Raw genomic sequence first — 27,999 nt, forward strand, 5'->3', positions numbered from 1 at the left:
AGAGTAGCTGAACCAATGTTCTCTTCCAGAGACTCAATCCAGAATGCCGCTGCAGCCGTGATATTAAAACGTACTGTGCCTTTAAGAAGCACAGAAGATCTATGACAGTTGAAAATTAATAAATTGAAACAGTTATAGCCTCAATCCTTGTAAACAACACAACCTTAGCAAAGGTTTAATCCCATTAGCAAAGATAACAAATTCTGAAAGCAGGAAACAAATTACAGAATAAACGTTTTTTATCTCAGTCAAACTATAATTCTCACAGCTCTGCTGAGAGAAATTACCTCCCTCAAAATAAGTTTTGAAGACCCCTGAGCTCTGTAGAGATGAACCGGATCATGCAGGGAATACAATGAGTTGCTGACTGAAATATTTGATGCAGTAAAAGCGCCAAAAAAAACGGCCCCTCCCCCTCACACACAGCAGTGAGGGAGAACAGAAACTGTCAGAAAAACAGATTAAGCAACTGCCAAGTGGAAAAATAGTGCCCAAACATTTATTCACTCAGTACCTCAGTAAATGAAAACGATTTTACATTCCAGCAAAAACGTTAAACATAATCTCTAGTTATTAAACAGCTTTATGTATTTCTTACAGTGTAATTCTAGTGAAGTACCATTCCCCAGAATACTGAAGTGTAAAGTATACATACATGACATTATATCGGTATGGCAGGATTTTCTCATCAATTCCATTGTCAGAAAATAAAAACTGCTACATACCTCTATGCAGATTCATCTGCCCGCTGTCCCCTGATCTGAAGTTTACCTCTCCTCAGATGGCCGAGAAACAGCAATATGATCTTAACTACTCCGGCTAAAATCATAACAAAAACTCTGGTAGATTCTTCTTCAAACTCTGCCAGAGAGATAATAACACACTCCGGTGCTATTTTAAAATAACAAACTTTTGATTGAAGATATAAAACTAAGTATAATCACCATAGTCCTCTCACACATCCTATCTAGTCGTTGGGTGCAAGAGAATGACTGGGAGTGATGTAGAGGGGAGGAGCTATATGCAGCTCTGCTGGGTGAATCCTCTTGCACTTCCTGTTGGGGAGGAGTAATATCCCAGAAGTAATGATGACCCGTGGACTGATCACACTTAACAGAAGAAAAGAGAGATGTGTGTATGCGCTAAACAGCTATGGGGATGATGAATAATCTATAAATATATATTAGTATCTTGATAAAGCCATTCTATATGGTGAAACGCGTTGATGGACCTAGAAGAACAACTACAAAGTGAGAATATATAATTATCTACAAGGATTGCAAAGGATTCGTTGGGATTATTTGATCCACTTCTAATACTCTGCGCAGAGTTTTTTCATCGAGACCGGACCTACATTCGACACGCATCCAGCGTTCCTGACGTCACCAGCTGTAGTGAGCCGCGCCGGACACCTGGGCCATACCTTGAAGGAGGATTCAGCTCGACTAAAAGAGCAGGTAGGCACCATAGAGGTGTAGCGGTCCTGCAGCGTGGTTGTCAGTGGGTATTCATAACAGAAGGTATCAACTTATTTTCACAGAAACTGCCAATTACGGAACTTTCAATATCTCCATACGGGACTTTTACACCTGTTTACTCCTATAACGGAGCCATAATAATACTTCATCCCTAGGTAGTTTGATATCTACCTCTTTCCCAAACTGAACTTTCACTGTTATAGAAGCCAAGATTCCATAGGTGGATTTACTTTTTCATATAGGGCTACTATCCCAATATGATTTTAGACTGAGCTGCACCAAAAGTCAGCTATTTTTAGCTTATTTTTTATGTTTTAGCATAGAGTTTGTTACTATATATGACCGGTCATAATATCACATTATCAGTAGACAATATTTCATTGTTATTTTAATTAAGATAAATAAATTTTATTTTGATATACATACTGCTTTGATATTTGATTTATTTTAGTTGCTTGGATATTAGATTTGAACCAGTCGCACAGGTTGACTCTGTAACACCTACACTATATTTTTATGCCACACAAAGTGTTTTTATAATATATAGCTTCAAAATTCATATCTCTAAATATACTAATATATATTTATAGATTATTCATCATCCCCATAGCTGTTTAGCGCATACACACATCTCTCCTTTTCCCTGTCTCAAAGGTAGCTTCCATGGTGGAGCTGATGACATATTCACCAGATATGCATACCAAGTCCTGCGTGGCCACGCAGGAGCTATCAAGATCACCGATACCCTCTCCTGTTTGATCCTGGCTACCAGCCTGGGAATGAGAGGAAACGGTGGGAACACATAAGCTAGGTTAAAGTTCCAAGGTGCTACTAGTGCATCCACTAGAGTCGCCTTGGGATCCCTGGATCTGGACCCGTAGCAAGGAACCTTGAAGTTCTGACGAGACGCCATCAGATCCATGTCTGGAATGCCCCACAATTGAATTATTTGGGCAAAGATTTCCGGATGGAGTTCCCACTCCCCCGGATGAAATGTCTGACGACTCAGAAAATCCGCTTCCCAATTTTCCACTCCTGGGATGTGGATTGCAGACAAGTGGCAGGAGTGAGTCTCCGCCCATTGAATTATTTTGGTCACTTCTTCCATCGCCAGGGAACTCCTTGTTCCCCCCTGATGGTTGATATACGCAACAGTCGTCATGTTGTCTGATTGAAACCGTATGAATTTGGCCTTTGCTAGCTGAGGCCAAGCCTTGAGAGCATTGAATATCGCTCTCAGTTCCAGAATATTTATCGGGAGAAGAGATTCTTCCCGAGACCAAAGACCCTGAGCTTTCAGGGGTTCCCAGACCGCGCCCCAGCCCACCAGACTGGCGTCGGTCGTGACAATGACCCACTCTGGTCTGCGGAAGCTCATCCCTTGTGACAGGTTGTCCAGGGTCAGCCACCAACGGAGTGAATCTCTGGTCCTCTGATCTACTTGTATCGTTGGAGACAAGTCTGTATAATCCCCATTCCACTGACTGAGCATGCACAGTTGTAATGGTCTTAGATGAATTCGCGCAAAAGGAACTATGTCCATTGCCGCGACCATCAAACCTATTACTTCCATGCACTGCGCTATGGAAGGAAGAAGAACAGAATGAAGTACTTGACAAGAGCTTAGAAGTTTTGATTTTCTGGCCTCTGTCAGAAAAATCCTCATTTCTAAGGAGTCAATTATTGTTCCCAAGAAGGGAACTCTTGTTGACGGAGATAGAGAACTTTTTTCTACGTTCACTTTCCACCCGTGAGATCTGAGAAAGGCCAGGACAATGTCCGTATGAGCCTTTGCTTGTGGTAGAGACGACGCTTGAATCAGTATGTCGTCCAAGTAAGGTACTACTGCAATGCCCCTTGGTCTTAGCACCGCTAGAAGGGACCCTAGTACCTTTGTGAAAATTCTTGGAGCAGTGGCTAATCCGAATGGAAGTGCCACAAACTGGTAATGCTTGTCCAGAAAGGCGAACCTTAGGAACCGATGATGTTCCTTGTGGATAGGAATATGTAGATACGCGTCCTTTAAATCCACCGTGGTCATGAATTGACCTTCCTGGATGGTAGGAAGAATTGTCCGAATGGTTTCCATCTTGAACGATGGAACCTTGAGAAATTTGTTTAGGATCTTGAGATCTAAGATTGGTCTGAATGTTCCCTCTTTTTTGGGAACTATGAACAGATTGGAGTAGAATCCCATCCCTTGTTCTCCTAATGGAACAGGATGAATCACTCCCATTTTTAACAGGTCTTCTACACAATGTAAGAATGCCTGTCTTTTTATGTGGTCTGAAGACAATTGAGACCTGTGGAACCTTCCCCTTGGGGGTAGCTCCTTGAATTCCAGAAGATAACCTTGGGAGACTATTTCTAGCGCCCAAGGATCCAGAACATCTCTTGCCCAAGCCTGAGCGAAGAGAGAAAGTCTGCCCCCCACCAGATCCGGTCCCGGATCGGGGGCCAACATCTCATGCTGTCTTGGTAGCAGTGGCAGGTTTCTTGGCCTGCTTACCTTTGTTCCAGCCTTGCATTGGCCTCCAGGCTGGCTTGGTTTGAGAAGTATTACCCTCTTGCTTAGAGGATGTAGAACTTGAGGCTGGTCTGTTTCTGCGAAAGGGACGAAAATTTGGTTTATTTTTAGCCTTAAAAGACCTATCCTGAGGAAGGGCGTGGCCCTTACCCCCAGTGATATCTGAAAGAATCTCTTTCAAGTCAGGGCCAAACAGCGTTTTCCCCTTGAAAGGTATGTTAAGCAATTTGTTCTTGGAGGACGCATCCGCTGACCAAGACTTTAGCCAAAGCGCTCTGCGCGCCACAATAGCAAACCCTGAATTTTTCGCCGCTAATCTAGCTAATTGCAAAGTGGCGTCTAAGGTAAAAGAGTTAGCCAACTTAAGTGCTTGAACTCTGCCCATAACCTCCTCATAAGAGGATGCTTGATTGAGCGACTTTTCTAGTTCCTCGAACCAGAAACACGCTGCTGTAGTGACAGGAACAATGAATGAAATTGGTTGTAGAAGGTAACCTTGCTGAACAAACATCTTTTTAAGCAAACCCTCTAATTTTTTGTCCATAGGATCTTTAAAAGCACAACTATCTTCTATAGGGATAGTGGTGCGTTTGTTTAGAGTAGAAACCGCCCCCTCGACCTTGGGGACTGTCTGCCATAAGTCCTTCCTGGGGTCGACCATAGGAAATAATTTCTTAAATATAGGGGGAGGGACAAAAGGTATGCCGGGCCTTTCCCATTCTTTATTTACAATGTCCGCCACCCGCTTGGGTATAGGAAAAGCTTCGGGGGGCACCGGGACCTCTAGGAACCTGTCCATTTTACATAATTTCTCTGGAATGACCAAATTGTCACAATCATCCAGAGTAGATAACACCTCCTTAAGCAGAGCGCGGAGATGTTCCAATTTAAATTTAAATGTAATAACATCAGGTTCAGCTTGTTGAGAAATTTTTCCTGAATCTGAAATTTCTCCCTCAGACAAAACCTCCCTAGCCCCTTCAGACTGGTGTAAGGGCATGTCAGAACCATTATCATCAGCGTCCTCATGCTCTTCAGTATCTAAAACAGAGCAGTCGCGCTTTCGCTGATAAGTGGGCATTTTGGCTAAAATGTTTTTAATAGAATTATCCATTACAGCCGTTAATTGTATTGTCCCTACTTTGTTTGTCACATTTATCACATATATTTAAATGGATAGGAACCTTGGCTTCCGAACATACAGAACATCGTCTATCTGATAGTTCAGACATGTTAATAGGCATAAACTTGGTAACAAAGCACAAAAAACGTTTTAAAATAAAACCGTTACTGTCTCTTTAAATTTTAAACTGAACACACTTTTTTACTGAATATACGCAAAAATATGAAGGAAATGTTCAAAATTCACCAAAATTTCACCACAGTGTCATAAAGCCTTAAAAAGTATTGCACACCAAATTTGAAAGCTTTAACTCTTAAAATAACGGAACCGGAGCCGTTTTTACATTTAACCCCTATACAGTCCCTGGTATCTGCTTTGCTGAGACCCAACCAAGCCCAGAGGGGAATACGATACCAAATGACGCCTTCAATAAGCTTTTTCAGTGGATCTGAGCTCCTCACACATGCATCTGCATGCCTTGCTTCTCAAAAACAACTGCGCATTAGTGGCGCGAAAATGAGGCTCTGCCTATGACTAGAAAAGGCCCCCAGTGAAAAAGGTGTCCAATACAGTGCCTGTCCGTTTTTTTAACAATTTGCCAAGATTAAAATAACTCTCCTAAGTTATAAACCATTAAACATGCTTATATAGTAATCGTTTTGGCCCAGAAAAATGTCTACCAGTCTTTAAAGCCCTTGTGAAGCCCTTGTATTCTTATATTGAAAATTAAGAAAATGGCTTACCGGATCCCATAGGGAAAATGACAGCTTCCAGCATTACCAAGTCTTGTTAGAAATGTGTCATACCTCAAGCAGCCAAAGTCTGCTCACTGTTTCCCCCAACTGAAGTTAATTCCTCTCAACAGTCCTGTGTGGAAACAGCCATCGATTTTAGTAACGGTTGCTAAAATCATTTTCCTCTTACAAACAGAAATCTTCATCTCTTTTCTGTTTCAGAGTAAATAGTACATACCAGCACTATTTTAAAATAACAAACTCTTGATTGAAGAATAAAAACTACATTTAAACACCAAAAAACTCTGAGCCATCTCCGTGGAGATGTTGCCTGTGCAACGGCAAAGAGAATGACTGGGGAAGGCGGAGCCTAGGAGGGATCATGTGACCAGCTTTGCTGGGCTCTTTGCCATTTCCTGTTGGGGAAGAGAATATCCCACAAGTAAGGATGACGCCGTGGACCGGACACACCTATGTTGGAGAAATGAAGATTTATCAGCATCAACCTCTGAAACAGAATCCTCTGAACCAGAGGAATCATTATCAGAATCAGAATGATGATGTTCATTTAAAAATTCATCTGAAAAACAGAATTTATGTTTACCTGATAAATTACTTTCTCCAACGGTGTGTCCGGTCCACGGCGTCATCCTTACTTGTGGGATATTCTCTTCCCCAACAGGAAATGGCAAAGAGCCCAGCAAAGCTGGTCACATGATCCCTCCTAGGCTCCGCCTACCCCAGTCATTCGACCGACGTTAAGGAGGAATATTTGCATAGGAGAAACCATATGGTACCGTGGTGACTGTAGTTAAAGAAAATAAATTATCAGACCTGATTAAAAAAACCAGGGCGGGCCGTGGACCGGACACACCGTTGGAGAAAGTAATTTATCAGGTAAACATAAATTCTGTTTTCTCCAACATAGGTGTGTCCGGTCCACGGCGTCATCCTTACTTGTGGGAACCAATACCAAAGCTTTAGGACACGGATGAAGGGAGGGAGCAAATCAGGTCACCTAAATGGAAGGCACCACGGTTTGCAAAACCTTTCTCCCAAAAATAGCCTCAGAAGAAGCAAAAGTATCAAACTTGTAAAATTTGGTAAAAGTGTGCAGTGAAGACCAAGTCGCTGCCCTACATATCTGATCAACAGAAGCCTCGTTCTTGAAGGCCCATGTGGAAGCCACAGCCCTAGTGGAATGAGCTGTGATTCTTTCGGGAGGCTGCCGTCCGGCAGTCTCGTAAACCAATCTGATGATGCTTTTAATCCAAAAAGAGAGAGAGGTAGAAGTTGCTTTTTGACCTCTCCTTTTACCGGAATAAACAACAAACAAGGAAGATGTTTGTCTAAAATCCTTTGTAGCTTCTAAATAGAATTTTAGAGCGCGAACAACATCCAAATTGTGCAACAAACGTTCCTTCTTTGAAACTGGTTTCGGACACAGAGAAGGTACGATAATCTCCTGGTTAATGTTTTTGTTAGAAACAACTTTTGGAAGAAAACCAGGTTTAGTACGTAAAACCACCTTATCTGCATGGAACACCAGATAAGGAGGAGAACACTGCAGAGCAGATAATTCTGAAAACTCTTCTAGCAGAAGAAATTGCAACTAAAAACAAAACTTTCCAAGATAATAACTTAATATCAACGGAATGTAAGGGTTCAAACGGAACCCCCCTGAAGAACTGAAAGAACTAAATTGAGACTCCAAGGAGGAGTCAAAGGTTTGTAAACAGGCTTAATTCTAACCAGAGCCTGAACAAAGGCTTGAACATCTGGCACAGCTGCCAGCTTTTTGTGAAGTAACACAGACAAGGCAGAAATCTGTCCCTTCAGGGAACTTGCAGATAATCCTTTTTCCAATCCTTCTTGAAGGAAGGATAGAATCTTAGGAATCTTAACCTTATCCCAAGGGAATCCTTTAGATTCACACCAACAGATATATTTTTTCCAAATTTTGTGGTAAATCTTTCTAGTTACAGGCTTTCTGGCCTGAACAAGAGTATCGATAACAGAATCTGAGAACCCTCGCTTCGATAAGATCAAGCGTTCAATCTCCAAGCAGTCAGCTGGAGTGAAACCAGGTTCGGATGTTCGAACGGACCCTGAACAAGAAGGTCTCGTCTCAAAGGTAGCTTCCAAGGTGGAGCCGATGACATATTCACCAGATCTGCATACCAAGTCCTGCGTGGCCACGCAGGAGCTATCAAGATCACCGACGCCCTCTCCTGATTGATCCTGGCTACCAGCCTGGGGATGAGAGGAAACGGCGGGAACACATAAGCTAGTTTGAAGGTCCAAGGTGCTACTAGTGCATCCACTAGAGCCGCCTTGGGATCCCTGGATCTGGACCCGTAGCAAGGAACTTTGAAGTTCTGACGAGAGGCCATCAGATCCATGTCTGGAATGCCCCACAGCTGAGTGACTTGGGCAAAGATTTCCGGATGGAGTTCCCACTCCCCCGGATGCAATGTCTGACGACTCAGAAAATCCGCTTCCCAATTTTCCACTCCTGGGATGTGGATAGCGGACAGGTGGCAGGAGTGAGACTCCGCCCATAGAATGATTTTGGTCACTTCTTCCATCGCTAGGGAACTCCTTGTTCCCCCCTGATGGTTGATGTACGCAACAGTTGTCATGTTGTCTGATTGAAACCGTATGAACTTGGCCCTCGCTAGCTGAGGCCAAGCCTTGAGAGCATTGAATATCGCTCTCAGTTCCAGAATATTTATCGGTAGAAGAGATTCTTCCCGAGACCAAAGACCCTGAGCTTTCAGGGATCCCCAGACCGCGCCCCAGCCCATCAGACTGGCGTCGGTCGTGACAATGACCCACTCTGGTCTGCGGAATGTCATCCCTTGTGACAGGTTGTCCAGGGACAGCCACCAACGGAGTGAGTCTCTGGTCCTCTGATTTACTTGTATCTTCGGAGACAAGTCTGTATAATCCCCATTCCACTGACTGAGCATGCACAGTTGTAATGGTCTTAGATGAATGCGCGCAAAAGGAACTATGTCCATTGCCGCTACCATCAACCCGATCACTTCCATGCACTGAGCTATGGAAGGAAGAGGAACGGAATGAAGTATCCGACAAGAGTCTAGAAGCTTTGTTTTTCTGGCCTCTGTCAGAAATATCCTCATTTCTAAGGAGTCTATTATTGTTCCCAAGAAGGGAACCCTTGTTGACGGAGATAGAGAACTCTTTTCCACGTTCACTTTCCATCCGTGAGATCTGAGAAAGGCCAGGACTATGTCCGTGTGAGCCTTTGCTTGAGGAAGGGACGACGCTTGAATCAGAATGTCGTCCAAATAAGGTACTACAGCAATGCCCCTTGGTCTTAGCACAGCTAGAAGGGACCCTAGTACCTTTGTGAAAATCCTTGGAGCAGTGGCTAATCCGAAAGGAAGCGCCACGAACTGGTAATGCTTGTCCAGGAATGCGAACCTTAGGAACCGATGATGTTCCTTGTGGATAGGAATATGTAGATACGCATCCTTTAAATCCACCGTGGTCATGAATTGACCTTCCTGGATGGAAGGAAGAATAGTTCGAATGGTTTCCATCTTGAACGATGGAACCTTGAGAAACTTGTTTAAGATCTTGAGATCTAAGATTGGTCTGAACGTTCCCTCTTTTTTGGGAACTATGAACAGATTGGAGTAGAACCCCATCCCTTGTTCTCTTAATGGAACAGGATGAATCACTCCCATTTTTAACAGGTCTTCTACACAATGTAAGAATGCCTGTCTTTTTATGTGGTCTGAAGACAACTGAGACCTGTGGAACCTCCCCCTTGGGGGAAGCCCCTTGAAATCCAGAAGATAACCTTGGGAGACTATTTCTAGCGCCCAAGGATCCAGAACATCTCTTGCCCAAGCCTGAGCGAAGAGAGAGAGTCTGCCCCCCACCAGATCCGGTCCCGGATCGGGGGCCAACATTTCATGCTGTCTTGGTAGCAGTGGCAGGTTTCTTGGCCTGCTTTCCCTTGTTCCAGCCTTGCATTGGTCTCCAAGCTGGCTTGGCTTGAGAAGTATTACCCTCTTGCTTAGAGGACGTAGCACTTTGGGCTGGTCCGTTTCTACGAAAGGGACGAAAATTAGGTTTTATTTTTGGCCTTGAAAGGCCGATCCTGAGGAAGGGCGTGGCCCTTACCCCCAGTGATATCAGAGATAATCTCTTTCAAGTCAGGGCCAAACAGCGTTTTCCCCTTGAAAGGAATGTTAAGTAGCTTGTTCTTGGAAGACGCATCAGCCGACCAAGATTTCAACCAAAGCGCTCTGCGCGCCACAATAGCAAACCCAGAATTCTTAGCCGCTAACCTAGCCAATTGCAAAGTGGCGTCTAGGGTAAAAGAATTAGCCAATTTGAGAGCATTGATTCTGTCCATAATCTCCTCATAAGGAGGAGAATCACTATCGACCGCCTTTATCAGCTCATCGAACCAGAAACATGCGGCTGTAGCGACAGGGACAACGCATGAAATTGGTTGTAGAAGGTAACCCTGCTGAACAAACATCTTTTTAAGCAAACCTTCTAATTTTTTATCCATAGGATCTTTGAAAGCACAACTATCCTCTATGGGAATAGTGGTGCGTTTGTTTAAAGTGGAAACCGCTCCCTCGACCTTGGGGACTGTCTGCCATAAGTCCTTTCTGGGGTCGACCATAGGAAACAATTTTTTAAATATGGGGGGAGGGACGAAAGGAATACCGGGCCTTTCCCATTCTTTATTAACAATGTCCGCCACCCGCTTGGGTATAGGAAAAGCTTCTGGGAGCCCCGGCACCTCTAGGAACTTGTCCATTTTACATAGTTTCTCTGGGATGACCAACTTGTCACAATCATCCAGAGTGGATAATACCTCCTTAAGCAGAATGCGGAGATGTTCCAACTTAAATTTAAATGTAATCACATCAGGTTCAGCATGTTGAGAAATGTTCCCTGAATCAGTAATTTCTCCCTCAGACAAAACCTCCCTGGCCCCATCAGACTGGGTTAGGGGCCCTTCAGAAACATTATTATCAGTGTCGTCATGCTCTTCAGCATCTAAAACAGAGCAGTCGCGCTTACGCTGATAAGTGTTCATTTTGGCTAAAATGTTTTTGACAGAATTATCCATTACAGCCGTTAATTGTTGCATAGTAAGGAGTATTGGCGCGCTAGATGTACTAGGGGCCTCCTGAGTGGGCAAGACTCGTGTAGACGAAGGAGGGAATGATGCGTGTACCATGCTTACTCCCCTCACTTGAGGAATCATCTTGGGCATCATTGTCATTGTCACATAAATCACATTTATTTAAATGAATAGGAATTCTGGCTTCCCCACATTCAGAACACAGTCTATCTGGTAGTTCAGACATGTTAAACAGGCATAAACTTGATAACAAAGTACAAAAAACGTTTTAAAATAAAACCGTTACTGTCACTTTAAATTTTAAACTGAACACACTTTATTACTGCAATTGCGAAAAAAACATGAAGGAATTGTTCAAAATTCACCAAATTTTCACCACAGTGTCTTAAAGCCTTAAAAGTATTGCACACCAAATTTGGAAGCTTTAACCCTTAAAATAACGGAACCGGAGCCGTTTTGAACTTTAACCCCTTTACAGTCCCTGGTATCTGCTTTGCTGAGACCCAACCAAGCCCAAAGGGGAATACGATACCAAATGACGCCTTCAGAAAGTCTTTTCTAAGTATCAGAGCTCCTCTCACATGCGACTGCATGCCATGCCTCTCAAAAACAAGTGCGCAACACCGGCGCGAAAATGAGGCTCTGCCTATGCTTTGGGAAAGCCCCTAAAGAATAAGGTGTCTAAAACAGTGCCTGCCGATATTATTATATCAAAATACCCAAATAAAATGATTCCTCAAGGCTAAATATGTGTTAATAATGAATCGATTTAGCCCAGAAAAAGTCTACAGTCTTAATAAGCCCTTGTGAAGCCCTTATTTATGATCGTAATAAACATGGCTTACCGGATCCCATAGGGAAAATGACAGCTTCCAGCATTACATCGTCTTGTTAGAATGTGTCATACCTCAAGCAGCAAGAGACTGCTCACTGTTCCCCCAACTGAAGTTAATTGCTCTCAACAGTCCTGTGTGGAACAGCCATGGATTTTAGTGACGGTTGCTAAAATCATTTTCCTCATACAAACAGAAATCTTCATCTCTTTTCTGTTTCTGAGTAAATAGTACATACCAGCACTATTTCAAAATAACAAACTCTTGATTGAATAATAAAAACTACAGTTAAACACTAAAAAACTCTAAGCCATCTCCGTGGAGATGTTGCCTGTACAACGGCAAAGAGAATGACTGGGGTAGGCGGAGCCTAGGAGGGATCATGTGACCAGCTTTGCTGGGCTCTTTGCCATTTCCTGTTGGGGAAGAGAATATCCCACTAGTAAGGATGACGCCGTGGACCGGACACACCTATGTTGGAGAAAATGAGAAGTTTTAAAAGACCTTTTACGTTTACTAGAAGGAGGAATAACAGACATAGCCTTCTTAATGGATTTAGAAACAAAATCTCTTATGTTAACAGGAACACTCTGAGTATTAGATGTTGATGGAACAGCAACAGGTAATGTAACATTACTAAAGGAAATATTATCTGCATTAACAAGTTTGTCATGACATTCATTACAAACAACAGCTGGAGGAACAGATACCACAAGTTTACAGCAAATACACCTAACTTTGGTAGATCCAGCATCAGGCAGCGATTTTCCAGAAGTATCTTCTGATTCAGGGTCAATCTGAGACATCTTGCAATATGTAATAGAAAAAAACAACATATAAAGCAAAATTGATCAAATTCCTTAAATGACAGTTTCAGGAATGGGAAAAAATGCCAGTGAACAAACTTCTAGCAACCAGAAGCAAATAAACAATGAGACTTAAATAATGCGGAGTCAATAATGACGCCCATATTTTTTAGCGCCAAAAAAGACGCCCACATTATTTGGTGCCTAAATGCTTTTAGCGCCAAAAATGACGCCACATCCGGTAACGCCGACACTTTTGGCGCAAAAACGTCAAAAATGACGCAACTTCTGGTGACAAGTATGACACCGGAAATAACAAAGAAAATTTTTTGCGCCAAAAAAGTCAGCGCCAAGAATGACGCAATAAAATGAAGCATTTTCAGCCCCCGCGAGCCTAACAGCCCACAGGGAAAAAAGTTAAATTTTAAGGTAAGAAAAAAATTGATTATTCAAATGCATTATCCCAAATAATGAAACTGACTGTCTGAAATAAGGAATATTGAACATCCTGAATCAAGGCAAATAAATGTTTAAACACAAATATTTAGAACTTTATATAAAAGTGCCCAACCATAGCTTAGAGTGTCACAAAAATAAGACTTACTTACCCCAGGACACTCATCTACATGTAGTAGAAAGCCAAACCAGTACTGAAACGAGAATCAGTAGAGGTAATGGTATATACAAGAGTATATCGTCGATCTGAAAAGGGAGGTAAGAGATGAATCTCTACGACCGATAACAGAGAGCCTATGAAATAGACCCCGTAGAAGGAGATCATTGAATTCAAATAGGCAATACGCTCTTCACATCCCTCTGACATTCACTGCACGCTGAGAGGAAAACCGGGCTCCAACCTGCTGCGGAGCGCATATCAACGTAGAATCTAGCACAAACTTACTTCACCACCTCCACGGGAGGCAAAGTTTGTAAAACTGATTTGTGGGTGTGGTGAGGGGTGTATTTATAGGCATTTTGAGGTTTGGGAAACTTTGCCCCTCCTGGTAGGAATGTATATCCCATACGTCACTAGCTCATGGACTCTTGCTAATTACATGAAAGAAAAATAGATTTGTCAGTGTCAATATCTGAGGAAGGATCTTCTGAATCAGATAGATCCTCGTCAGATGAGGATAATTCAGTATGTTGTCGGTCATTAGAAATTTCATCAACTTTATGAGAAATTTTAAAAGACCTTTTACGTTTATTAGAAGGCAGAATGGCAGACAAAGCCTTCTGAATCGCACCAGTAAAAAAATCTTATATTCACAGGTATATCTTGTACATTAGATGTTGAAGGAACAACAGGCATAGTACTATTACTGATGGACACATTCTCTGCATGTAAAAGCTTATCATGACAACTATTACATACCACAGCTGGAGATATAATCTCCACATATTTACAACAAATGCACTTAGCTTTGGTAGAACTGTTATCAGGCAGCAGGGTTCCAACAGTGGTTTCTGAGACAGGATCAGATTGAGACATCTTGCAAATGTAAGAGAAAAAACAACATATAAAGCAAAATTAACAATTTCCATATATGGCAATTTCAGGAATGGGAAAAAAATGCAAACAGCATAGCCCTCTAACATAGAAAAAGGCAAGAGGCACATAGGAATGGGGTTTTAAATAATGAAATTACTTGGCGCCAAGTATGACGCACAATGTAACTGAATTTTTTTTGGCGGTAACAACATCCGGAAATGACACACACGTCATTGACAACGCAACCTTGAGCAAGGAACTCCGCATCAACTAAGATGCCGGAAATGACGAATCGCGCCAAAAAAAAATCTTGCGCCAAGAATGAAGCAATAAACTTCAGCATTTTGCACAGTCAATAGAAAAAAAAGAAGACTATACCCCAGGTAAGAAAAAATATTTTCCTTAATATGCTTTTCCCAAATATGAAACTGACAGTCTGCAAAAGGAAATATACATAAACCTGACTCATGGCAAATATAAGTACAATATATATATTTAGAACTTTATATTAAATACATAAAGTGCCAGACCATAGCTGAGAGTGTCTTAAGTAATGAAAACATACTTACCAAAAAGACACCCATCCACATATAGCAGATAGCCAAACCAGTACTGAAACAGTTATCAGTAGAGGTAATGGAATATGAGAGTATATGGTCGATCTGAATAAGGGAGGTAGTAGATGAATCTCTACGACCGACAACAGAGAACCTATGAAATAGATCTCCCGTGAGGAAAACCATTGCATTCAATAGGTGATACCCCCTTCACAACCCTCTGACACTCGCTGTACGCTGAGAGGAATCAGGCTTCAAAATGCTGAGAAGCGCATATCAACGTAGAATCTAAGCACAAACTTACTTCTCCACCTCCATAGGAAGCAAAGTTTGTAAAAACTGAATTGTGGGTGTGGTGAGGGGTGTATTTATAGGTATTTTGAGGTTTGGGAAACTTTGCCCCTCCTGGTAGGATTGTATATCCCATACATCACTAGCTCATGGACTGTTGCCAATTACATGAAAGAAATTCTGGTGTTGACTATCCCTTTAATAAGGTGCGAGGTGTTTGGATATCTTTGCCTTCTCCTAGTGGCCAGGAAGAGTATTTCACAGGAGTAATAGATTGTGGACTCAACAACTGGATAAAAGAAACACACTTCACAACTCATCTTTGAATGTACACTTTAATTTCTTTTTTTTCCATTCCCTTAACGCAACTTTTTAAGACTAAAATATTTAACACAGTTAAAGTGCATTAGAATAAGCAGTATGGGATTTTACATTCTGAAAACATAAGAATTTTCAGTAAAAAAAGCAATTTTAAGTTTTATAAGAGAAGGATTCCAAAGTTTCACATCACTAGCTAGCTCCCAATGGTGCTCCCGAGCCTACCAAGGTATGCCTTTCAACGAAGGATACCAAAGAACAAAGTACATTTGATAAAAGTAAACTAAAAGCTCTTAAAATAGCATGGTCTAGCTAAACAATGTTTCATTTTGACTTTCCTTTCCCTTTTAGATTAGACACATTTCCAAAAAGAACTTTTACATGGCCAAATCAGCTAACATGACAATTTAGTAAATAATTTACAACAAATTGCTCAGTAACACCGAAAGGATTCCGACCACCTACCTGTTGCCTGCTGAACAGCTTCCATTACAATTTTTAATGGTAATCCAGGTATTTTAATATCAGCCTGTGGGGAAATGTATAAAATAAATAAATAAATATAAAAGAATAAAATTATATTAAAAGTTCAAAGGTTAAAACAAATACTGGTTACAAAATCTAAATACCTGTAAAGCAGTAATGCCTTTGTTGGTACCTGCCATCTTAAAATCCATATCACCATTGTAATCCTCAATTCCCTAGAACATAAAAGGTGCAATTATTAGAGTTTCCAGTTATTTTTGTGCATCTCGTAAACAAATCAGTCTGTGCTAATAATAGCAAAAGGTTTGACACCAAATGTATCTCTTCTATAAAAATTTAATTCAGCCTGGAACAGGTTTTAAAACAGATTTGCATATTCAAATATACTAAACAAACTTATTTCTACCATATGCTAATTTTCACAGCATAATTGGAAGAAATGCTATAAAACTAACCCACATAGGAACGTTGGCAATAGTGCAGCATGTTTATGACTATCCCATTAGCTATAAAAAGTAGCCCCCCCCTTCTTTAAAAGCCCTTAGAAGGGCATAAGTGGGATTTAATTTCACTCTGTGATAATATACTGTATACTTGTATAATTGCCAGGCATACACAGACCTCATGGAAGCATATACAGAATGTGTGTTATGTACGTGGGTGTTTTTAGAATGTGAAACTATGGTTTTAATGAAGTCTATACTGATGGAAAACATAAACAAAAGCAAACTGATATCCATTTAAACAAGATTAAGATGGGGCTTTTCTAAATGGATGATACGTAGAATAGTGATACATGTAGTAATTTCATTTTCTGTTCCAACAATAGAAGAGTATTTCGAACGGGTTTTAAAGTAAATTTTTACCGACTTAAAAGAAAGCAAATTTGGGCTTGTACATTTTGCCCTTAGGAAGTAAGAACTTTTCCCACCTGTTATCTGCTTGATAATAGACACCAAGTTATCATTATTATTAACTTTTACATTTTTGCCCTTAGGAAGTAAGAACTTTTCCCACCTGTTATCTGCTTGATAATAGACACCAAGTTATCATTATTATTAACTTTTACTTGTAAAGCACTGACAAATTTCATAGTACTGAGTACAGAACGGTTATTCTATGACATTTCTAATGGTAAAACACATATATAAAACAAACTACACAAACAAATTAATACAGGAAGAGGGCTAACAGTCTACAGGAGACAATCTAAATTAATACTTTTTTTTATAAAAAATAATTGCCTAAACGCACAGGCCCTGAAAGGAATACATTTTTTTCCTTCCATCTAAAAAGATGACAAAATGCTTTACAGTATTTTTTTTTACATTAGAAACAGGATGTTTCTGTACAAGCTGAACATATCTGGTGAGCCAACAACTAAAGACTATGGTCTAGATTACAAGTAAAGTGCTATTTATAGTGCAAGGTGCGCTATCAGTATTCCTGCCCCATGGTAAAACTGAATAACCAGAGAATATTTAGCGTGGTCGATAGCCCTTTAGCAAGCCCTATACTTTCAATAAATATGCAGCCCACTAAACACTGCTCATATTATAAGTTGAAAGTTATGTGTTGTGCTCAGGTGCAACACATAGCAGTGCTAAAAATGTTAGTAAAGATTTAGGGCTAAAATAAAAGTATAACAAAAAAACACATGTAAAACATATTTTATTATTATCGGTTATTTGTAGAACGCCAACAGATTCTGCAGCGCTATAATATTAAAATAAAGTACATGTATACACACACACAGTGTCTAGGAATTAATTTCTTGGCCTAGTCGATCAGGTGTAGCCACCAATCAGCAAGCACTATCTAGAGTGCTGAACCAAAAATGGGCCAGCTCATAAGCTTACATTCCGGCGTTTTCAAATAAAGATACCAAGAGAAGGAATCAAAATTGATAATAGGAGTAAATTAGAAAGTTGCTTAAAATCTCATGCTCTATATGAATCATGAAAGAAAAAAAATGGGTTCATTATCCCTTTAACCCCTTAATGACCGGACCATTTTTCAATTTTCTTACCCTTAAAGGGATACTAAACCCATTTTTTTTATTTCATGATTCAGATAGAGCATGAGATTTTAAGCACCTTTCTAATTTACTCCTATTATCAATTTTTCTTTGTTCTCATGCTATCTTGATTTGAAAAAGCAGTACTGTAAGCTTTAGAGCCAGACCATTTTTTGTTCAGCACATGGGTAGCACTTGCTGATTTGTGGCTAAATGTAGCAAACCAATCAGCAGCTCTACCAAGGTGCTGAACTAAAAAATGGGCCGGCTCCTAACCTTTTATTACTGCTTTTTCAAATCAAGATAACATGAGAACAAAGAAAAATTGATAATAGGAGTAAATTATAAAGTTGCTTAAAATTGCATGCTCTATCTGAATCATGAAAGAAAAAATGAGGGGTTAGTATCCCTTTAATGACAATGGCTATTTTTACATTTCTGCAGTGTTTGCGTTTAGCTGTAATTTTCCTCTTACTCGTTTACTGTACCCACACATATTATATACCGTTTTTCTCGTCATTAAATGGACTTTCTAAAGATACCATTATTTTCATCATATCTTATAATTTACTAAAAAAAAATGATAAAATATGAGGAAAAAAATGGAAAAAACACACACTTTTTCTAACTTTGACCCCCAAAATCTGTTACACATCTACAATCACCAAAAAACACCCATGCTAAATAGCTTATAAATTTTGTCCTGAGTTTAGAAATACCCAATTTTTACATGTTCTTTGCTTTTTTTGCAATTTATGGGGCAATAAATACAAGTAGCACTTTGCTATTTCCAAACCACTTTTTTCAAAATTAGCGCTAGTTACTTTGGAACCCTGATATCTGTCAGGAATACCTGAATATCCCTTGACATGTATATATTTTGTTTTAGAAGACATCCCAAAGTATTGATCTAGGCCCATTTTGGTATATTTCATGCCACCATTTCACCGCCAAATGCGATAAAAAAAAAAAAAAAGTTCACTTTTTCACAAATTTTGTCACAAACTTTAGGTTTCCCACTGAAATTATTTACAAACAGCTTCTGCAATTATGGCACAAATGGTTGTAAATGCTTCTCTGGGATCCCCTTTTTCAGAAATAACAGACTTATATGGCTTTGTGGTTGCTTTTTGGTAATTAGAAGGCCGCTAAATGCCGCTGCGCACCACACATGTTTTATGCCCAGGAGTGAAGGAGTTAATTAGGGAGCTTGTAGGGTTAATTTTAGCTTTAGTGTAGTGTAATAGACAACCCCAAGTATTGATCTAGGCCCATTTTGGTATATTTTATGCCACCATTTCACCGCCAAATGCGAGCAAAAAAAAAAAAAAAAACTTTACATTTTTCAAAATTTTAGGTTTCTCACTGAAATTATTTACAAACAGCTTGTGCTATTATGGCAGAAATTGTTGTAAAAGCTTCTCTGGGATCCCCTTTGTTCAGAAATAGCAGACTTATATGGCTTTGGCGTTGCTTTTTGGTAATTAGAAGGCCGCTAAATGCTGCTGCGCACCACACGTGAATTATGCACAGCAGTGAAGGGGTTAAATTAGGTAGCTTGTAGGGAGCTTGCAGGGTTAATTTTAGAGATCAGCCTCCCACCTGACACATCCCACCCCCTGATCCCTCCCAAACAGCTCTCTTCCCTCCCCCACCCCACAATTGTTACCGCCATCTTAAGTACTGGCAGAAAGTCTGCCAGTACTAAATAAGAGTTTTTTTTTTTTTTTAAATAAAAATTATAAAATATTTTAGTTGTGATGGACCCCTGCCTTAGCACCAACCTCCCTGATCCCCCCCCTCCAGCTCTCTAACCCTCTCCCCTACCTAATTACCGCCATCTTGGGTACTGGCAGCTGTCTGCCAGTACCCAGTTTGGCCCCACAAACCAAACTATTTTAATTTAATTTATAACTTTTATTTGTATGTTTAATTAATTCTGTAGTGTAGCAGCCCCCCCACAATACCCCCTCCCCCTCCCAGATCCTTTTAAATGTAAAAAAAAAAACAAAAAAAACTTTTTTCCCCTTCCTTCTTCATTGGTGTCAGTGTGGCTAATGCGCGCATGTGCACGTGCGCACGCATATCGTGCACACGCTCCCTCCTCCCACCGGACAAAGGCACCATCGGCACCATCACTAACGGTGCAGAGAGGGCCACAGAGTGGTTCTCTCTGCATCGGAGGCTTGTAAAGGGGTATTGCAGGATGCCTCCATATCGAGGCATCACTGCAATACCCTCAGAGCTGCTGGAAGCGATTGTGATCACTTCCAGCACTCTGTTAGACAACTGACGTACCAGGTACGTCCATTGTCATTAACAGTTAGTTTTTGCATGACGTACCTGGTACGTCAGTTGTCATTAAGGGGTTAAGGACTACTGGGAAGTTTCTAATCCCAAGGACTGGAAATTTTAACACCAACATCTAAAGACTTATGTGGAGAATAAGAAATGAAAATTGGGGGAGCACTCAGAATTTAAAAATGAAGATGGATAAAATCACAGAAGAGGATATAAAATAAATTCTCACCAAGATATCTGTAAGCAATCGATAATCTTGAATTTCTCCATTCTTCTCTGGATCATATTTTGTAATTAATCCAATTGCAACACCAGCAACAGGAGCAGAAATAGGAACACCTAGTTTAAAAGGAGCAAAAAAACAGAATTTATGCTTACCTGATAAATTACTTTCTCCAACGGTGTGTCCGGTCCACGGCGTCATCCTTACTTGTGGGAATATTCTCTTCCCCAACAGGAAATGGCAAAGAGCACAGCAAAAGCTGTCCATATAGCCCCTCCTCAGGCTCCGCCCCCAGTCATTCGACCGACGGTTAGGAGAAAAAAGGAGAAACTATAGGGTGCTGTGGTGACTGTAGTATATAGAGAAAGAAATTTTTCAAACCTGATTAAAAAACCAGGGCGGGCCGTGGACCGGACACACCGTTGGAGAAAGTAATTTATCAGGTAAGCATAAATTCTGTTTTCTCCAACATTGGTGTGTCCGGTCCACGGCGTCATCCTTACTTGTGGGAACCAATACCAAAGCTTTAGGACACGGATGAAGGGAGGGAGCAAATCAGGTTACCTAAACGGAAGGCACCACGGCTTGCAAAACCTTTCTCCCAAAAATAGCCTCCGAAGAAGCATAAGTATCAAATTTGTAGAATTTGGCAAAAGTGTGCAGGGAAGACCAAGTCGCTGCCTTACATATCTGATCAACAGGAGCCTCGTTCTTGAAGGCCCATGTGGAAGCCACAGCCCTAGTGGAGTGAGCTGTGATTCGTTCAGGAGGTTGCCGTCCGGCAGTCTCATAAGCCAATCGGATAATGCTTTTCAGCCAGAAAGAAAGAGAGGTAGCAGTAGCTTTTTGTCCTCTCCTCTTACCAGAGTAAACGACAAACAAAGATGAGGTTTGTCTAAAATCCTTTGTTGCTTCTAAGTAGAACTTTAAAGCACGGACTACATCTAAATTGTGTAACAAACGTTCCTTCTTTGAAACTGGATTCGGACACAGAGAAGGAACAACTATTTCCTGGTTAATATTCTTGTTGGAAACAACTTTTGGAAGAAAACCATGCTTGGTACGCAAAACAACCTTATCTGAATGGAACACCAGATAGGGTGGATCACACTGCAAAGCAGATAATTCAGAAACTCTTCTAGCAGAAGAAATAGCAACCAAAAACAGAACTTTCCAAGATAGTAACTTGATATCTATGGAATGTAAGGGTTCAAACGGAACCCCTTGAAGAACTGAAAGAACTAAATTTAGACTCCAAGGATGAGTCAAGGGTCTGTAAACAGGCTTGATTCTGACCAAAGCCTGTACAAAAGCTTGTACATCTGGCACAGCTGCCAGTCGTTTGTGTAACAAGACAGATAAGGCAGAAATCTGTCCTTTTTAGAGAACTCAGATAAAAAGGATTCAAACGGAACCCCTTGATGAACTGAAAGAACTAAATTTAGACTCCAAGGATGAGTCAAGGGTCTGTAAACAGGCTTGATTCTGACCAAAGCCTGTACAAAAGCTTGTACATCTGGCACAGCTGCCAGTCGTTTGTGTAACAAGACAGATAAGGCAGAAATCTGTCCTTTTTAGAGAACTCGCTGACAATCCCTTATCCAAACCTTCTTGGAGAAAGGAGAGGATCTTAGGAATTTTAATCTTACTCCAGGAGAATCCCTTGGATTCACACCAACAGATATATCTTTTCCATATTTTATGGTAAATCTTTCTAGTCACAGATTTTCTGGCTTGGACCAAAGTATCTATCACTGAATCTGAAAACCCACGCTTGGATAAAATCAAACGTTCAATTTCCAAGCAGTCAGCTGCAGAGAAACTAGATTTGGATGTTCGAATGGACCTTGTACTAGAAGATCCTGTCTCAAAGGTAGCTTCCATGGTGGAGCCGATGACATATTCACCAGGTCTGCATACCAAGTCCTGCACGGCCACGCAGGAGCTATCAGAATCACCGAGGCCTTCTCCTGTTTGATCCTGGCTACAAGCCTGGGAAGGAGAGGGAACGGTGGAAACGCATAAGCTAGGTTGAACGACCAAGGCGCCACTAATGCACCCACTAGAGTCGCCTTGGGATCCCTGGATCTGGACCCGTAGCAAGGAACCTTGAAGTTCTGCCGGGACGCCATCAGATCCATGTCTGGAATGCCCCATAATTGAGTCAACTGGGCAAACACCTCCGGGTGGAGTTCCCACTCCCCCGGATGGAAAGTCTGACGACTCAGATAATCCGCCTCCCAGTTGTCTACTCCTGGGATGTGGATTGCAGATAGGTGGCAGGAGTGATCCTCCGCCCATCTGATGATTTTGGATACCTCTCTCATCGCCAAGGAACTCCTTGTTCCCCCCTGATGGTTGATGTAAGCTACAGTCGTCATGTTGTCTGACTGGAATCTTATGAATCCGGCCTTCGCTAGTTGAGGCCAAGCCCGGAGAGCATTGAATAATCGCTCTCAGTTCCAGGATGTTGATCGGGAGAAGAGACTCTTCCCGAGACCATAAACCCTGAGCTTTCAGGGAATCCCAGACCGCGCCCCAGCCTAATAGACTGGCGTCGGTCGTGACAATGACCCACTTTGGTCTGCGGAAACTCATTCCCTGAGACAGGTGATCCTGGGACAACCACCAACGGAGTGAGTCTCTGGTCATCTGGTCTACTTGAATCTTTGGAGACAAGTCTGTATAGTCCCCATTCCACTGCTTGAGCATGCACAGTTGTAATGGTCTTAGATGAATTCGAGCAAAAGGAACTATATGTCCATTGCTGCAACCATCAACCCTACTACTTCCATGCACTGAGCTATGGAAGGCTGCAGAATAGAGAGAAGAACTTGACAAGCGTTTAGAAGCTTTGACTTTCTGACTTCTGTCAAGAAGATCTTCATTTCTAAAGAATCTATTATTGTTCCCAAAAAGGGAACTCTTGTCGACGGAGACAGGGAACTCTTTTCTACATTCACCTTCCACCCGTGAGATCTGAGAAAGGCTAGAACAATGTCTGTATGAGCCTTTGCCTTGGAAAGAGACGACGCTTGAATTAGAATGTCGTCCAGATAAGGTGCCACTGCAATGCCCCTTGGTCTTAGAACCGCTAGAAGGGACCCGAGCACCTTTGTGAAAATTCTGGGAGCAGTGGCTAGTCCGAATTGGAGAGCCACGAACTGATAATGATTGTCCAGAAAGGCGAACCTTAGGAACTGATGATGATCTTTGTGGATAGGAATATGTAGATACGCATCCTTTAAATCCACGGTAGTCATATATTGACCCTCCTGGATTGTAGGTAAAATTGTTCGAATGGTTTCCATTTTGAACGATGGAACTCTGAGAAATTTGTTTAGAATTTTTAAATCCAGAATTGGTCTGAAAGTTCCCTCTTTTTTGGGAACTACAAACAGATTTGAGTAAAACCCCTGACCTTGTTCCACCGTTGGAACTGGGTGTATCACTCCCATCTTTAACAGGTCTTAGGGATCCTGAACATCTCTTGCCCAAGCCTGAGCAAAGAGAGAGAGTCTGCCCCCTACTAGATCCGGTCCCGGATCGGGGGCTACCCCTTCATGCTGTCTTGGTAGCAGCAGCAGGCTTCTTGGCCTGTTTACCCTTGTTCCAGCCTTGCATTGGTTTCCAAGCTGGTTTAGTCTGGGAAGCATTACCCTCTTGTCTAGAGGCTGTAGAGTTGGAAGCCGGTCCGTTCCTGAAATTGCGAAAGGAACGAAAATTGGACTTATTCTTAGCCTTGAAAGGCCTATCTTGTGGGAGGGCATGGCCCTTTCCCCCAGTGATGTCTGAAATAATTTCTTTCAATTCTGGCCCAAAAAGGGTCTTACCTTTGAAAGGAATATTAAGCAATTTTGTCTTGGAAGATACATCCGCCGACCAAGACTTTAGCCAGAGCGCTCTACGCGCCACAATTGCAAACCCTGAATTTTTCGCCGCTAATCTCACTAACTGCAAAGCGGCATCTAAAATAAAGGAATTAGCTAACTTAAGTGCGTGAATTCTGTCCATAACCTCCTCATATGGAGTCTCCCTACCGAGCGACTTTTCCAGTTCCTCGAACCAGAACCACGCCGCTGTAGTGACAGGAATAATGCACAAAATAGGTTGAAGGAGGTATCCTTGCTGTACAAAAATCTTTTTAAGCAAACCCTCCAATTTTTTTATCCATAGGATCTTTAAAAGCACAATTGTCCTCAATGGGAATGGTCGTGCGTTTGGCTAGTGTAGAAACCGCCCCCTCGACCTTAGGGACTGTTTGCCATGTGTCCTTCCTGGGGTCGACCATGGGGAACAATTTCTTAAATATAGGAGGAGGCACAAAAGGTATGCCTGGTTTCTCCCACTCCTTATTCACTATGTCCGCCACCCTTTTAGGTATTGGAAAGGCATCAGGGTGCACCGGGACCTCTAGGAACTTGTCCATCTTGCACAATTTTTCTGGGATGACCAGATTGTCACAATCATCCAGAGTAGATAGCACCTCCTTAAGTAATGCGCGGAGATGCTCTAATTTAAAATTTAAATGTCACAACATCAGGTTCTGCCTGCTGAGAAATTCTTCCTGTATCAGAAATTTCTCCATCTGACAAACCCTCCCTCACTGCCACTTCAGACTGGTGTGAGGGTATGACAGATAAATTATCATCAGCTCCCTCCTGCTCTACAGTGTTTAAAACTGAGCAATCGCGCTTTCTCTGAAATCCTGGCATCTTGGATAAAATATTAGCTATGGAGTTATCCATTACTGCCGTCAATTGTTGCATAGTAACAAGCATTGGCGTGCTAGAAGTACTAGGGGACGCCTGCGTGGGCTTAACTGGTATAGACACAGAAGGAGAGGATGCAGAACTATCCCTACTTCCTTCATCTGAGGAAACATCCTGGGCAACCTTACTAAATGTGACAGTACTGTCCTTACTTTGTTTGGACGCCATGGCACAATTATCACATATATTTGAAGGGGGAACCACATTGGCCTCCATACATACAGAACATGAGCTATCTGAAGGTACAGACATGTTAAACAGGCTTAAACACTATTACTGAATATGTGAAAAACTATGAAGGAATTATCCAAACTTTACCAAATTTTCACCACAGTGTCTTAAGGCATTCAAAGTATTGCACCCCAATTTTCAAGCTGTTAACCCTTAAAATACGGAAACCGGAGCCGTTTGCAATTTAACCCCACTACAGTCATAGCCACAGCCTTTGTTGTGACTTCACCTATCCCAGGGGGGTATACAAAACCAATTCAAGCCTTCTAGGAACGTTTTCAGTGGATACCAGATCCTCTCACATGCAGCTGCATGCACTGCACTCAAAAGAAACTGCACAATAATGGCGCGAAAATGAGGCTCTGCCTACTACAGTGAAGGCCCTTCCTGACTGGGAAGGTGTCTAGACTAGTGCCTGGCGATAAAAACGTTCCCCAAATATTAAAAAGTGTGAAATCCACTTCAAACTTTAAATAATAACTTAAATAAACAATCGATTTAGCCCTTGAGAGTGTCCACCAGTTAATAGCCCATAAAAAGCCCTTTATTCTTTCTGAGTCTAAGAAAATGGCTTACTGATCCCCATGAGGGAAAATGACAGCCTTCCAGCATTACACAGTCTTGTTAGAAAAATGGCTAGTCATACCTTGAGCAGAAAAGTCTGCAAACTGTTCCCCCCAACTGAAGTTCTCTGGGCTCAACAGTCCTGCGTGGGAACAGCAATTGATTTTAGTTACTGCTGCTAAAATCATACTCCTCTTTTAAACAGAACTCTTCATCTCTTTCCGTTTCAGAGTAAATAGTACATACCAGTACTATTTCAAAATAACAAACTTTTGATAGAAGAATAAAAAACTACAACAAAACACCACATACTCTTCACCATCTCCGTGGAGATGCTACTTGTTCAGAGCGGCAAAGTGAATGACTGGGGGGCGGAGCCTGAGGAGGGGCTATATGGACAGCTTTTGCTGTGCTCTTTGCCATTTCCTGTTGGGGAAGAGAATATTCCCACAAGTAAGGATGACGCCGTGGACCGGACACACCAATGTTGGAGAAACATTATACATTTCCACAAGTCCCGGATGAGTAAGAAATTAGTCTAACATTGAGTGGAGTGGCAGCTTTTCCCCCTAATTCTATATAAGTGTATACAATTATTATTGAGGCCCATCATTACTGCAAAATATTAGTATAGGGGTGAAGAGCTAAACATAGATAGTGTAGATTTTTTTGAGGTACAATATTCCTACCTGCATCCATCAATGCCAAACTTCCACCACACGCAGATGCCATAGATGAAGAGCCTAAAACATAAAAAAATTAAAATTAATAATAATTAAAAACCTCAATGTTTGTTATACATAAAATCATCATCAGTAGTAGTAGCACTGAAACTGTAAAAATGTTTAAAATGAAGGGGGGGGGGGCACACATCTAGAAAATGCCAGCTATCATTCAACATCAACCCAAATTCTAAACTCACAACAAATGTATGACAGTAGCTATAACAGAGAAGATTCTTTTTATGCTCAGAGTGGAATGCTTCTTAGGAAATGTATCAGCAATTATTTAATTTTCATGTATTTCGGCTTACCCTAGCAGCAACAACCAATGAAGGGATGCAAACTAACAGAAAAACACACAAACAACACTCCAATCCAATCCAATAGACCTCCCTTTTATAAGCTTAAACTAGTTCTACAATTAAATTTATGCTAGGGTGGTTACAGATAAGAAACATCTGCTCTTGTTTTATTTATTTACTCACTCTTGGTGGGAGCTAGCTTGGTTCAATATTGGAGGACATTGTTGCCTTCTGTGTAACGTACATATCCTTTTATGGTCAGTATAGGAATATATTCAGCTTATTATACTCCACTATATCCTCCCCCTTTTCATTTATTTCATTTTATTTTACTTCACTCCATTTGTAGTGGGAGCTAGCTCAGTCAAACACTGTAAACAAATATATGTGTCTATAGCCGCAACTTTAATCCTAATAAGACACGTGGTACATACATCCTTAATAAGCGAATAGTTCAGGATTCAGTCTCATGCAATTATATATATCAACCTAAGTGTAGAATCATAACACAGGATAGGATCAGAAATGGAGCTCTATTAGCATGTAAATTCAGTCTTGCTCTGTATAGGTGTGTAGTGTTTACCTTTATGTACTATGCACATTATTCCAAGTATAAAATTAAAATTATATTATACAGGACAGAACCTGAAATGGAGCAACACTAACATATGAAATAGTTGTGTTATTTATGGATGGTTACTTATGGGTGTTTATTTATTTAGTTTGCATAACTTGCAATTTATGGGTTTATGTTTGACAGTGCAGGTATATGGAACAGTTCCACTATATTTCCGGATTGTCGCAGTGACTTGACAAATTTATTTATTTAAGAAATACATATAGATAGTCAGTAACCTGACATTTTGTATACACAATTATCAAGCCACTGTGACAATGGCAGGGTAGTAGTTAACTATTTTTCCTCATTTTCCCCATTCCCCTTTCTCCCCCACCCCCTCTCCAAGTCAGGTAGACTTAATGTTGAATACCCAGGTGTGGTAACAGGTCACGTGTTTTGGTCTTAACCTATCAATACTTTTTAAATGGTATTTAAGAGGTGTGGATACAGGTACCCACTAGCT

General features: G+C 41.2%; 1 protein-coding gene across 1 annotated transcript in view; it reads right to left on the reverse strand.

The window, feature by feature from the left end:
• PNPT1 (polyribonucleotide nucleotidyltransferase 1) overlaps positions 1–27,999 on the reverse strand; it is a gene marked incomplete at its 3' end in the record, with an annotated part of 233,635 nt that overhangs the window by 97,035 nt on the left and 108,601 nt on the right. The window contains 4 exon segments of the mRNA XM_053712023.1: positions 15,765–15,828; positions 15,929–16,000; positions 20,333–20,442; positions 26,583–26,636. Coding sequence (XP_053567998.1) covers positions 15,765–15,828; positions 15,929–16,000; positions 20,333–20,442; positions 26,583–26,636 — 300 coding nt within the window.

This window comes from Bombina bombina, chromosome 4 (genome assembly GCF_027579735.1).
Source record: "Bombina bombina isolate aBomBom1 chromosome 4, aBomBom1.pri, whole genome shotgun sequence".
In the NCBI taxonomy this organism is placed as follows: domain Eukaryota; kingdom Metazoa; phylum Chordata; class Amphibia; order Anura; family Bombinatoridae; genus Bombina; species Bombina bombina.